This window comes from Entelurus aequoreus, linkage group LG12 (genome assembly GCF_033978785.1).
Source record: "Entelurus aequoreus isolate RoL-2023_Sb linkage group LG12, RoL_Eaeq_v1.1, whole genome shotgun sequence".
Lineage (NCBI taxonomy): Eukaryota > Metazoa > Chordata > Actinopteri > Syngnathiformes > Syngnathidae > Entelurus > Entelurus aequoreus.
Window position 1 is genome coordinate 20,991,510 of NC_084742.1, and position 12,782 is coordinate 21,004,291.

Consider the following 12,782-nt stretch of genomic DNA (forward strand, 5'->3'; position numbering starts at 1 on the left):
TGGGCGAAAGGAAAATCTATACCTGTTGAGTTTGTAAGTTGCTGTTCTGTACCGTTTACCATTTGGCATCAACACAATTTCATTTAACACAATTTCACTATGAAGTATGTGGTGTGGGTCACGGGTGATTTTAAGACTCTGCTATAATCTTTTAGTATCGATTCGATATCAAATTAATACAAGGCCAGTATTGCCAATACGAACGTTTTGCCTTTAATTATGATTATCAGAATCAGCTTTATTGGCCAAATATGTTTAACACACAAGGAATGGGAATCATAATAAAACAGGACAAATGTGTTAAACAAATAAAAACAATATTTGTATCAACACATTTATATGTGAACAATTGAAGACAATGTCCATTCATCCATCCATTTTCTACCGCTTGTCCCTCTCAGGGTCACGGGGAGTGCTGGAGCCTATCTCAGCTGCATTTGGGCGGAAGGCGGGGTACACCCTGGACAAGTCGCCACCTCATCGCAGGGCCTGAAGACAATGTAGCAATATTTTAAAAAATGACGGGGGTCTAACTCAACGAGTTTGAGAATGTAATTTATCACAAAATATTATTAATATATTGCATTAATCATGAATATACACAGATTAATCACAAACTTTATTTTGAGCACACATGCTCCTTTACTTTAACCGCGGATGGTTGTTATACGGGCAGTGATCAGGTCATTGGATACATTTGACTTCAAAATACACCCAGACTGGACTTTAGATAAAACGGTTACTAAGTTTTGAGCAAATAATTGATGTACATTCAAGTAAAAAAATTTTGAAAATGTTCCTCGATGATATTCTGACAATAAAATAATATTTGTCTTAAAATATAGTCTTTTTTAAGTTGATTTAAGTTATGCAAGTGGGTAATAAGATGCAATCATTATTCATCCAAATTCAAAAGTGTGATTAATCTTATCTAAAAAATGTATCATTGTAATTTAAAACATTTGTATGCTCGTACAACACTTAAAACCTTTAGTATATCAGTATGTGGAATTACATTATGAAACGGATTAACCAAAGAAATCGAACAAAGCACCAATATGATTCAGTTTAAGAGACTGTTCAAACTACAAGTGTTCACAAAGTACACAGAACAAGAATTATGATGAACATCTTGAACCCTTTTCTTCCCCCTTTTTTTTTTATTGAGACAAATATTATTTACACTACCGTTCAAAAGTTTGGGGTCACATTGAAATTTCCTTATTTTTGAAGGAAAAGCACTGTACTTTTCAATGAAGATAACTTTAAGCTAGTCTTAACTTTAAAGAAATACACTCTATACATTGTTAATGTGGTAAATGACTATTCTAGCTGCAAATGTCTGGTTTTTGGTGCAATATCTACATAGGTGTATAGAGGCCCATTTCCAGAAACTATCACTCCAGTGTTCTAATGGTACAATGTGTTTGCTCATTGGCTCAGAAGGCTAATTGATGATTAGAAAACCCTTGTGCAATCATGTTCACACATCTGAAAACAGTTTAGCTCGTTACAGAAGCTACAAAACTGACGCTCAAAATGGCCAGAAAAAGAGAACTTTCATCTGAAACTCGACAGTCTATTCTTGTTCTTAGAAATGAAGGCTATTCCACAAAAATGTTTGGGTGACCCCAAACTTTTGAACGGTAGTGTATGTATTTAATATTTGTATGCTTACTATGGTATATTATTTATTTTTTATTTATTTGTCCACTGTTCTGTTACAGAGAACAAGTACATTGGATACAATTGCAATGGTATAGGGGTAGGATTAAATAAGCTCTGCTTCTTCCTACTCCTTTTCGGACGTGCTGTAATGAAACAACTGGAATTGTGTGATCTATTACTTTGTACTGTATGCATTAGGGGTGTGGGAAAAAAATCGATTCGAATTCAAATGGCGATTCTCACGTTGTGCGATTCAGTATCGATTCTCATTTTTCAAAAATAGATTTTTATTTTTTATTTTATTATTATTATTATTATTTTTTTATTTTTTTATTAATCAATCCAACAAAACAATACACAGCAATACCATAACAATGCAATCCAATTCCAAAACCAAACCCGACCCAGCAACACTCAGAACTGCAATAAACAGAGCAATTGAGAGGGGACACAAACACGACACAGAACAATCCAAAAGTAGTGAAACAAAAATGAATATTATCAACAACAGTATCAATATTAGTTACAATTTCAACATAGCAGTGATTAAAGATCCCTCGTTGACAGTATCATTAGACATTTATAAAAAATGTTTTAAAAAATGTTTAAAAAAAAGAACAATAGTGTCACAGTGGCTTACACTTGCATCGCATCTCATAAGCTTGACAACACACTGTGTCCAATATTTTCACAAAGGTAAAATAAGTCATATTTTTGGTTCATTTAATAGTTGAAACAAATTTACATTATTGCAATCAGTTGATAAAACATTGTCCTTCACAATTATAAAAGCTTTTGACAAAAATCTACTACTCTGCTTGCATGTCAGCAGACTGGGGTAGATCCTGCTGAAATCCTATGTATTGAATGAATAGAGAATCGTTTTGAATCGGAAAAATATCGTTTTTGAATCGAGAATCGCGTTTAATCGAAAAAAAAAAATCGATTTATAATCAAATCGTGACCCCAAGAATCGATATTGAATCGAATCGTGGGACACCCAGAGATTCGCAGCCCTAGTATGCATGTTCAAAATAAACTGAAACTGAACTGAAATTGTACAGCACTAAATAAAAATGTTAAACTAATTAGTTTCCCTTTCATTACATACAATTATAAGAAAACAAAGTTAATAGTAAAAATAAGTAAACAATGGGCTCTAAGTCACATTGTGTCGAAGGACTTATTTCTGAGTTTGTAAAAAAATACAGTACAGGCCAAAAGTTTGGACACACCTTCTCATTTCAATGTGTTTTCTTTATTTTCATGACTATTTACATTGTAGGTTGTCACTGAAGGCATCAAAACTATGACACCTGTGAAGTGAAAACCATTTCAGGTGACTACCTCTTGAAGCTCATCGAGAGAATGCCAACAGTGTGCAAAGCAGTAATCCTAACAAAGGGTGGCTATTTTGAAGAAACTAGAATATAAAACATGTTTTCAGTTATTTCACCTTTTTTTGTTAAGTACATAACTCCACATGTGTTCATTCATAGTTTTGATGCCTTCAGTGACAATCTACAATGTAAATAGTCATGAAAATAAAGAAAACCCATTGAATGAATGAGGTGTGTCCAAACTTTTGGCCTGTACTGTATATATAAATATACATTATCTAACACTTCTAAAAACACAAAAACACAGACATTTATGAATATAAACATAGAAGATAACTAAAAATGATTAACCTCATTACATAGATTAGTAACATAACATCGATATCTAGATCAATCCGCCCACTTAGTGACAACTCAGCAAAAGTAATAATGACTTACAAGCCCTAAAATATATTAAAAAGCTCTTCCCTGGCATGAATCATTTATTCAGTATACATTAAACATGACTGGGGCAGGGACGGTGTGTGTGTGTGTGTGTGTGTGTGTGTGTCAGGTGGGCCTCATAAATGTTTTTACATTCCCTGTAGAGATGCATGATATATTTGTGATTCAGTACATATGATCTGTGACATGAAATGAAGCAAAGAACGGAAGGCGAAGTTAGTGTGTTGGCGCTGGGAGGACGTCCATTAGGAGTCTTTCGCTGTGGGGGCGGGGGGAAATCAACCTGAGTGTGTGTTAGTGTGCAGGTGGCACTGTGGGACTGGACCAGCCAGGACATGATAAATTATACACCCCCCACCTGCCTTCACGGCGCTTCATCCGTCAATCAAAACTGATGGATAGAGACGAGCAGCAACACACACACACAGAGCCCTAGGGTGACAGGACACAGCTGTGAGACCCCCACACACATTCAGAGCAATGCTCCACACTTCCTTTGCGTTGTTCTGCAGCAACAGGATACAGCAGCTTAGACGGGGTATCCATTACCATCAACATGCACGCCTGATGACTGAGCTGGCCATCTACACATATCCTGTCGAGAGACAAATGGGTCAGCCCGCATCTGTGGCTAAGACAAAATATCCCTGAGTAGATGTGTCGTCAAAACATTTATCATGGAGGCAAACCCTCTGCTCCTCAACATTATATGCAAGCTCACACATAGAAGTGAGAAGCGTGCTGCTTTACAGCCGTGATGCTGGTGGTAGATAATGCAATAACGCAAGTGTCTAAATGACATTGGCGACCAATGACGGGACACCTGTGTTGATGTGACATTATCTAGCAAAATGCAATGAGAAAGATTTTAGAACCATCGTTCACAGATGCAGGCATGCACATGGGCATGGGCGTGCATCCATCCATCCATTTTCTACCGCTTGTCCTTTACGGGGTCGCAGGGAGCTGCTAGAGCCTATCCCAGCTGCAGACGGGAGGAAGGCGGGGTACACCCTGGACAAGTCGCCACCTCATCACAGGGCCAACACAGATAGACAGACAACATTCACACTCATATTCACACACTAGGGACAATTTAGTGTTGTCAATCAACTTATCGCCAGGTGTATGTCTTTGGAGGTGGGAGGAAGCCAGAGTACCCGGAGGGAACCCACGCAGTCACGGGGAGAACATGCAAACTCCACACAGAAAAATCCCGAGCCCAGGATTGAACTCAGGACCTTTGTATTGTGAGGCACACGTACTAACCCCCGTTTCACCGTGCTGCCCGGTCTAAAATCCATATTGCAAAATATATTGCAGCCATTTGCGATAATATGTTTCAAAATATGTTGTTTGGCGGCAGCACGGTGAACCAGGGGTTAGTGCATGTGCCTCACAATACAAAGGTCTTGGGTTCGATCCCCGGGCTTGGGGTCTTTCTGTGTGCAGTTTGCATGTTCTCCCCGTGACTGCGTGGGTTCCCTCCGGGTACTCCGGCTTCCTCCCACCTCCAAAGACATGCACCTGGGGATAGGTTGATTGACAACACTAAAATTGGTTCTAGGGTGTGAATGTGAGCGTGAATTTTGTCTGTCTATCTGTGTTGGCCCTGCGATGAGGTGGCGACTTGTCCAGGATGTACCCCGTCTACCACCCGAATGCAGCTGAGATAGGCTCCAGGACCCCCTGCGACCCCAAAAAGGGACAAGCGGTAACAAATGGATGTATGGATGGATGTTGTTTGGCATAAGAAATGCTGAGGAAGTAGGGCTGCAGCTATTGATTATTTTAGTAATCTGTCAATTAGTTTGTTCGATTAATCCAATTAAAAGACAAATGCGCATAATTGGAAACATTTAATAAAGTTCTGGGCACTTCATCCGGATTTTATATATTTTTATCAGGTACACAAAGCAACAGAATATAAATCAAAGCTTTTTTTCTAATCAAATTGATGGACCTAATCGATTAATTGAAGCTACCTTCCATGCTTCAGCGATGACGTGACACTAAGATGCAGTAGACGGGAGACAGGGGGTGAGTAAAAATATTATGATTTAATAATCAAAAGAAAACACACTCACGAGGGAGTGGGGAAACACACAACTAAGAGTAATAACACAAGGAAACAAAAGAAGGCAAGTGCAACTGGAGAAAAAAAAAGACAGGACTTATTTTGTTCATGCATACGAAGCAGAGCGATGACATGGGACAAACACAATGAACCGACTGATTGGCAACCGGGCTCAGGTGTTGGAGTCAGTACTGAGAACAGACAGGGGAAGTGAAACCACCAAAATAAGAGTACTGGACAGGAACTACAATACCACACCCTGGGAAGAAGCAAACACGAGTACAAAACAGTCACAAGGGCATTACAGCTGCAGCATTGTAATCAGTGGCCTTTCTACAGGATGTGTAGGCAAATAAATCAAATACACTAAATGACCACACAACCATCCTCTACTTTAATGACACACAGACAGATTACATCATGAGCGGGGTGGGGGAGACAAGTGATTGTCCACTTATCAACTTTTTGTTTTCATTCCTGCTACTCTTACAATGTTCACATCCTACTTAGTACCTTTTTTTTTTTTGGTTAAACCAAATCCTGGCTTCCGATTTCCTACACCATTTTCTCGCTTGCCCAGTTCTCCCACCTCTACCGACCTACTCGCTCCCTCTCCACGGCAGCAGGCGGCTGGCTGGCACTGATAAGCAGCAGCACTACTAATCAGGCTTGCCCTAAATCCGCCCGTGTCTGTCAAAATTGGCATGTGAAAGTGTGTGAGTGTGCAGGAGCCTGCAGCGCCCTTCACCAGGGAGGTGTGTGTACGTAAAGTGTGCTCACGCGTGACCATGGATGAGAATCCAAACAATCAGTACCAATCCAATGCAGCTACCCTGTTGCATAACAAAACATTCAACAAGGCTCACTTTCATGGATCATTAACACGCTTTAGGGAAACATGTTACTATTATAGCATAATCTGGACACCATGTGACTCGTTGTGTTTGCATCACTATGTTGGCAGAAGAAGCAGGTAATGAATGACTTCCAGCATTCAACATTGACTGCACATTTTTTTCATAATCAGTAATGCAGGTGTAAAATTGTCACGGTTAAAATAACAGATAAGTGAACGGAAGTCTGCAGAATGCAGGAAGTTTGATCTCGGTCTGAGTCAGGCAGAAAGTTTCAGATCACTAAAGTTTCTACTCGCATGTATCGGTAAATGAGTAAACCAAATTTCCTGTCTCTGCGGAAAGCGAGCACATGCATGCAGATGATGAATGCAAGAAAAGTTTAGATACGTGAGAATGAGCAGCACAGTGGTAGAGATGTAAGAAGGAACTGAAGTTGCCAATAGACGATATAATATACGATGTAAATGATATACATTAGGCCAAAGATAGAGCTAATGTTATATCGTGACAATGCATGTTGGTGACACATTCCAGTTGTGTCCTGCAAATTTGACAGCGTCCTCAAGGCAATGTAGCCTTCCCGCTTGCAGCTAATGTCCCTCCACAGTGCAAAGCCGCTTCTAAGTCAGTAATCCTCTCCTCCGTGGCGGCGAATAAATAAATTTTCTTACAAGTGTGATCCCCAAACGGAGAAATAGCTAAACCCACCATAGGAGGCTATGCTAACCTTGAATGTGAACAAAAGTGGGCCGATCGATACAGAAGTCGACAGTAACGATGCTAAGTAAATTATCAGTTTATGGTCGACACTACTGTACGGTGGTTAGATCAATGTTTTTTATTATCGAAACATATTTTGACGCTTTTGCTATTGTTTAAAAACTCAGGAAATATTTTTTTATAAAAAGGGGCCCTATTACGCAAAAAACAACTTCTCTAACTTGATGGTACCTACTGTTGTGTATTTGGAATCTGCATAGGTGCCGAAAATTTGAAATCAAATCGTTGGAAGCATTGCAGAGATATTTATAAAACAATCTTGGCTTCAGTCATACTTTCGCCAAACGAGCCGTTTGGAATTTGCTCTGTGGCGTGACGTTGTAAGACCTGTGGCGTCAGCCGATTATCCAAATATGGTAATGAACATCTGTGTGCGAGTCCGCCATTTTTAATTTATATAGGAGCGGTTGTAGTCCACAACATGATTGATTGATTGATTGAGACATTTATTAGTAGATTGCACAGTACAGTACATATTCCGTACAATTGGCCACTAAATGGTAACACCCGAATAAGTTTTTCAACTTGTTTAAGTCGGGGTCCATGTTAATCAATTCATGGTATAAATAAATACTATCAGCATAATACAGTCATCACACAAGTTAATCATCAGAGTATATACATTGAATTATTTACATTATTTACAATCCGGGGGTGGGATGTTGAGGGGGTTGTAGCAGGGGAGTTAGGTTTGGTTGATATCAGCACTTCAGTCATCAACAATAATATCATCTGAGAAATGGACATTGAAACAGTGTAGGTCTGACTTCGTAGGAAACATGTCCAGGATGAAACCCAATGAAAGAAAAATGCTCCGTTGTTGGTTGCTTTAACCAGCACAAGTCACTACACACACTTTCAGTCTCATTTGAAGTAAAAAGTGCCTTAATTTAAACTTTCATCATTCAATGCAGTGTGCCTTTAACTATGAGGAAGTCGCTCCGAGCGTGTGCAAACCACTTCGAAGATTCCTGCTTCACAAACCAGCGCCAGTATAAAGTTGGATTTTCCGAAATACTACTTTAAATGGCGGGCTCTGTGACGATTATAGATGGCAATGGAGGAGACAAGGAAACATTGAGTAATAACAGTCGGTTAGAAATGTGTGAATGTTTGTTTGCAATGTTAGCTCGATTTGTTCCGTAGCTAGCTTAGCTTTCTAATGTAAGACAATAGCGTCAACATCCTAATATTGCGCTACTTTTTAAAGGGGGCATTGAACATAATGACGTTGAATTTGTTTGGTCGCTGTCATCTTCCTTTTCAACATGTGCACTTCCATCCTAAAAACACTCATTTTTAACTGCCCGCCTGTGAATGCATCACGTTCTATTGCAGTGGTCTCCAACCAGAAGCTCACCAAGGGGTTACATAGTTTTTCTTAAACTGTCAGTCTTTTTATAACTGTTTATTTTTTATATATTTATTGACAGATTAGCACAAAATAGCATAAAGACAATGACAAAAATAACAAAAATAAATTTGAAGTTAGTGTGATTGAGGAAGTAGTGAGAGTGAGGAGAGGATACGCGAGACAGAGACAGACGTCTGTCTTTTTTTGATAAAAGTGTAGGGATCTATTCCATTGCATAGTTAGATTTGTTGCTCGTATCTGCTTTTTGCAGCAAGATTAAAGCCTCTTTTGTACTCAGATAGTTTGTGCACTGCTTGCTGCACAACAGCCATCTTGGCTTGGTTGGCCACTACTGTCTTTCACTTCTGGGAAGAAGTCATGTGACGAAATACAAGCTATAGGTAAGGAAAGTTAAAAAAGAGCACCAGACTCTGGGAAATTGAATAGTAATGCGCCACATTTCACTATTGGTAAGAATACCAGTGTTGTGCATTTGAAATAGAAATTAACTAAATTACTCATTCTGGAAAACAATAACATTATTATATTATAAACACTGCCAGCATGTCTTGCCGGCCAGGAAAGTGGGGACAACTCGCTCCGGCCCTGGCATGCTGCAAAAACAGCATTTTTGTGATATAACTAAAAATACATCTTCATCATTTAGAATAGTAATTCTCAACTGTGGTACGTGTACTACTACGTGGGCTCCATGTAGTGGTACGCCAAAAAAATCACTTAAATATTCAAACAGTGCTACTGTTCAAACGCTGTGTAATGTTACAGTGGCCAAAAATATTGAATCCACTTGTTAAATAAAACCTCAGCCTTGTTTTTAATGAATATTTAGGCCTACTAGGCTGTTGTATTTCAATGTAGGTCATTATGGTGGTACTTGGACAGCCAAGTGTTTTCTGAGGCGTTACTTGGTGAACAAAGTCTGAAAACCACTGATTAAGACAACTGAGCTGCCAGTTTGTTTGTTTTTACTGTAAAATCTATTGTCATTTCTACAGTGTACAATTTGATGAATAACTTGCTTTGATATAACACAAGCAGATATTTATTTTGTTTTAATTTTAAAAAGTTTGAAATTAATGATAGTATTATATTTGTTACATGATTAGATAACGTTTAAAATACACTCAATAGCATGCAATACATGTAATTCTGTCTGTCACAATGAAAAGATTACATTTAGTAAATGATAAAATGCTTTATTGACTCGCATTATTTCAGGGCTTTCGCGGGTCGCATAAATTATGTGGCAGGCCAAATTTGGCCCCCGGGCCTTGTGTTTGGTCTAAGGGCTGGCTTTCACACCTGTTTCTGATTGGCAACCAGGACACAGCTGGATGATTTTTACTTACATGCTGCATAGCACTCTTTATGCTTCTTGTGCACTTCCTTGCTGCACATTTTACCTGCATTTCACCTGCTGTGTCTGTATGCTGGGGTCCAGACCAACAACAGATATCACAATTTTTTTTCTCCAGATTTAACTAAAAAATCTCCATGGTGACTCTTTTGAGCAGCGGTTCATATGCTTTAATGTGTGGCACACATGTTGTGCACCTTCTACTCGGTGCCACGGCCAAACTAGTCATCACACCATGACAAAGTGCTCCGCACCGTTTGTGTCAGCTACCGTAAAAAGTAGCAAACATCTGGACGCTATGCCCTGCCTACACCCTGCTTTGTTTACGGCGCCTGGCTTCTGTCTTGCTTCTGACAGCAGAACAAAGCGGACAGTGTGTGACGGAGTTAAATTGACAAAACACCAATTAGAGCAGACAATGTTGACCAGTGACTACTGTCAACAGAGGGGAGGGGTGCGTCCTAAAGCTTTTAACCTGAATTCTCGTCCGAATGGACACACAAGTCACTGCACATATTTCCTATTGACTTCCCTTCATACTTCAGCATGCACGTCCACGTGCCAATGCATGTTTTGACAACGACATCACACCCTATTGGACTCGTGATCCCTGCAGCTTTCACACATGAATCAGCAGTATGGAGCAGCAAAATGACCTTGCAGCTGCAGTTTGGTCAAACCAAAACATGGAGAGATTCCACAAAAGTACCACAACACTGATCCCGTTTTTATGTGCTTGTTCCTCCTCTTCCTTCCTTCCTTCCTTCCTTCCTTCCTTCCCTACCATCGTCTGTCACTCTGGCCGCCTCACCGAGGTCAGCTATGTGTCGCTTTCTTTTGACGCTGCTCCAAATGCAATTTGTTTCGTAGCCAACTACTTGCAGTGGACAAGGACAAACGCTCGGCAACTTCCAAAACACCAAAATGATCCAAAGCATAAAAAATAAAATTTAATAAAACACATGCAATATGTTAAATCCTGCAAATTGAGATCGCTGTAATCTCATAAAGACTGCCAGATTTTAAAAAATATATAGTAAAGCACGAGAGAAATGATGCAGTTGACTAAACAAAAAGGACGTTGGCAAGGCTAAACCTGATGGATGTCCGTCTTCAAAATCATGAGCGAGATGCCACAAGAAAAATGTCTTTTGAATTGACAATGAAAATGAACTTTTTTTCTTTGTGTCTTTTGTTAAATTCATCTATTTTCTACCGCTTGTCCCTCTTGGAGCCTATCCCAGCTGCACTTCGGCTACTTAGCTTAGCTATGGAGCAACTGATTTAAAAGGGCTGTTTGCAACATTTACACAGATGCCTAGAGGCCGCTAAGGTTACAATGTATTTTAAACGCTCTCTTACGTCTTCTAGGACGTAATGACATGACCTCTTGCGTGCATAACCCCTGCACACGCATTAGCTTCGGTTTAATGATACCTGTTTGGATAGTTAGCGTTAGCTGTCATTGAGTGTATATTCTATCATGCAAATTGTTCGTTGCTTCTCTTAGACTGCTTTTGTATGTGTGGACGTGCTCGCTGTGCGTATGTGTTGATGAGACAAGGTGAGTGACCGCCGTTAACACCAATCATATTTTTCGGGCCGCTAAGAATTTTTATGGCATGAACTTAGTAATTGTGGAAAAATAAAACAAATGTGTTCTGTCAAACCACTAATGGTGGTGGTGTTCTTTTTATATGTTTTGCTTTGAAGAATGTTACTGTGAGGAAATTGCAAACAGCCCCTTTGAGTAAAAGATGGTAGCATAACTTTCCTCATTAAGTTGTTATTGTGTGTTTTTTTGCCACTTGCACCCTTTCTTGTTGTTGTTTTTTTAATTTATTTTGCAGGGTTTATGTGATTGCAGCATTTTTAATTTGTAGCATTTACCCATTACATTTGTTTTACAATACACGTGTCAAGGCCAGAGGACCAGATCTGGCTCGCCACATTGTTTGTCTGTGAAAGCCTGTAAAGTTAAAAGTTAAAGTTAAAGTCCCAACAATAGTCACACACACACACTAGGTGTGATGAAATTATCTTCTAAATTTGACCCATCACTATGTTCACCCCCTGGGAGGTGAGGGGAGCAGTGAGCAGCAGCGGTGGCCGCGCTCGGGAATCATTTGGTGATTTAACCCCCAATTCCAACCCTTGATGCTGAGTGCAAGGGTTTTATTTAGTAACTGTGCAAACTGAGTTCCACACACGGCTGCAGGTTCAGTGCTCGCGCTGCACCGACACACGATGGACAGACGACAATCATCCATCCTACGTGTACATTTCAACATATTTGTATGATCAGATATAAAAAATTTAGACATATCGTCTATTCAGCAACATAATTTTATAGATACTGGTGTTATGATCCGTTGCCCGGATCATAGTTTGTATACGTTTATTTTGGTTTTGATTCACTTGTGGTTTAAGTTCTGTTTCAGCACCCCTGTTTTGTGTTTCTTGGTTGTCATGGGTGCTGATTGTTTTCACCTGCCTCTGATTAGTGTTCGGGATGCTCACCTGTTCCCGGGCACTAATCAGAGAGCTATTTAGTCCTGCCTTTTCGCCTCACTCATCCTGGTGCTTTTATTTGCTGTATGCAACTGTCACGTTGGTTCCCTGTGTTTTCCTTGCGCTAAATCCCATCTTAGTGTTCCTCGTGAGCTATCCTGTTAGCTTCCCGTGTGTTAAGCACGCTTCTTGTGTTTGTTTTGTATTGTTTCCCATGATTTATACGAATAAATCATTCTTCTTACCTGCAAGCTGCATCATGTCGTTTCGCCGCATCCTGGAAGGACGACCCCCGGCATCGTCATGCCACGGTACCGTTACAGAAAAGCACCAGGATGAGTGAGGCGAAAGGGCAGGACTAAATAGCTCTCTG

The 12,782-nt window shown here is 39.8% G+C and overlaps 1 protein-coding gene across 2 annotated transcripts in view; it reads right to left on the reverse strand.

The window, feature by feature from the left end:
* Positions 1-12,782, reverse strand: part of sema4f (sema domain, immunoglobulin domain (Ig), transmembrane domain (TM) and short cytoplasmic domain, (semaphorin) 4F) — a 69,277-nt gene that overhangs the window by 20,105 nt on the left and 36,390 nt on the right. The window contains exon 1 of one of the 2 annotated variants that reach the window (XM_062065179.1): positions 12,655-12,723. The exons of the other annotated variant lie outside the window; for it this stretch is intronic. Coding sequence (XP_061921163.1) covers positions 12,655-12,685 — 31 coding nt within the window. The 5' untranslated portion in view covers positions 12,686-12,723. Of the gene's footprint in view, positions 1-12,654; positions 12,724-12,782 lie in introns of those variants that run through there. 2 annotated transcript variants of the gene reach the window in all.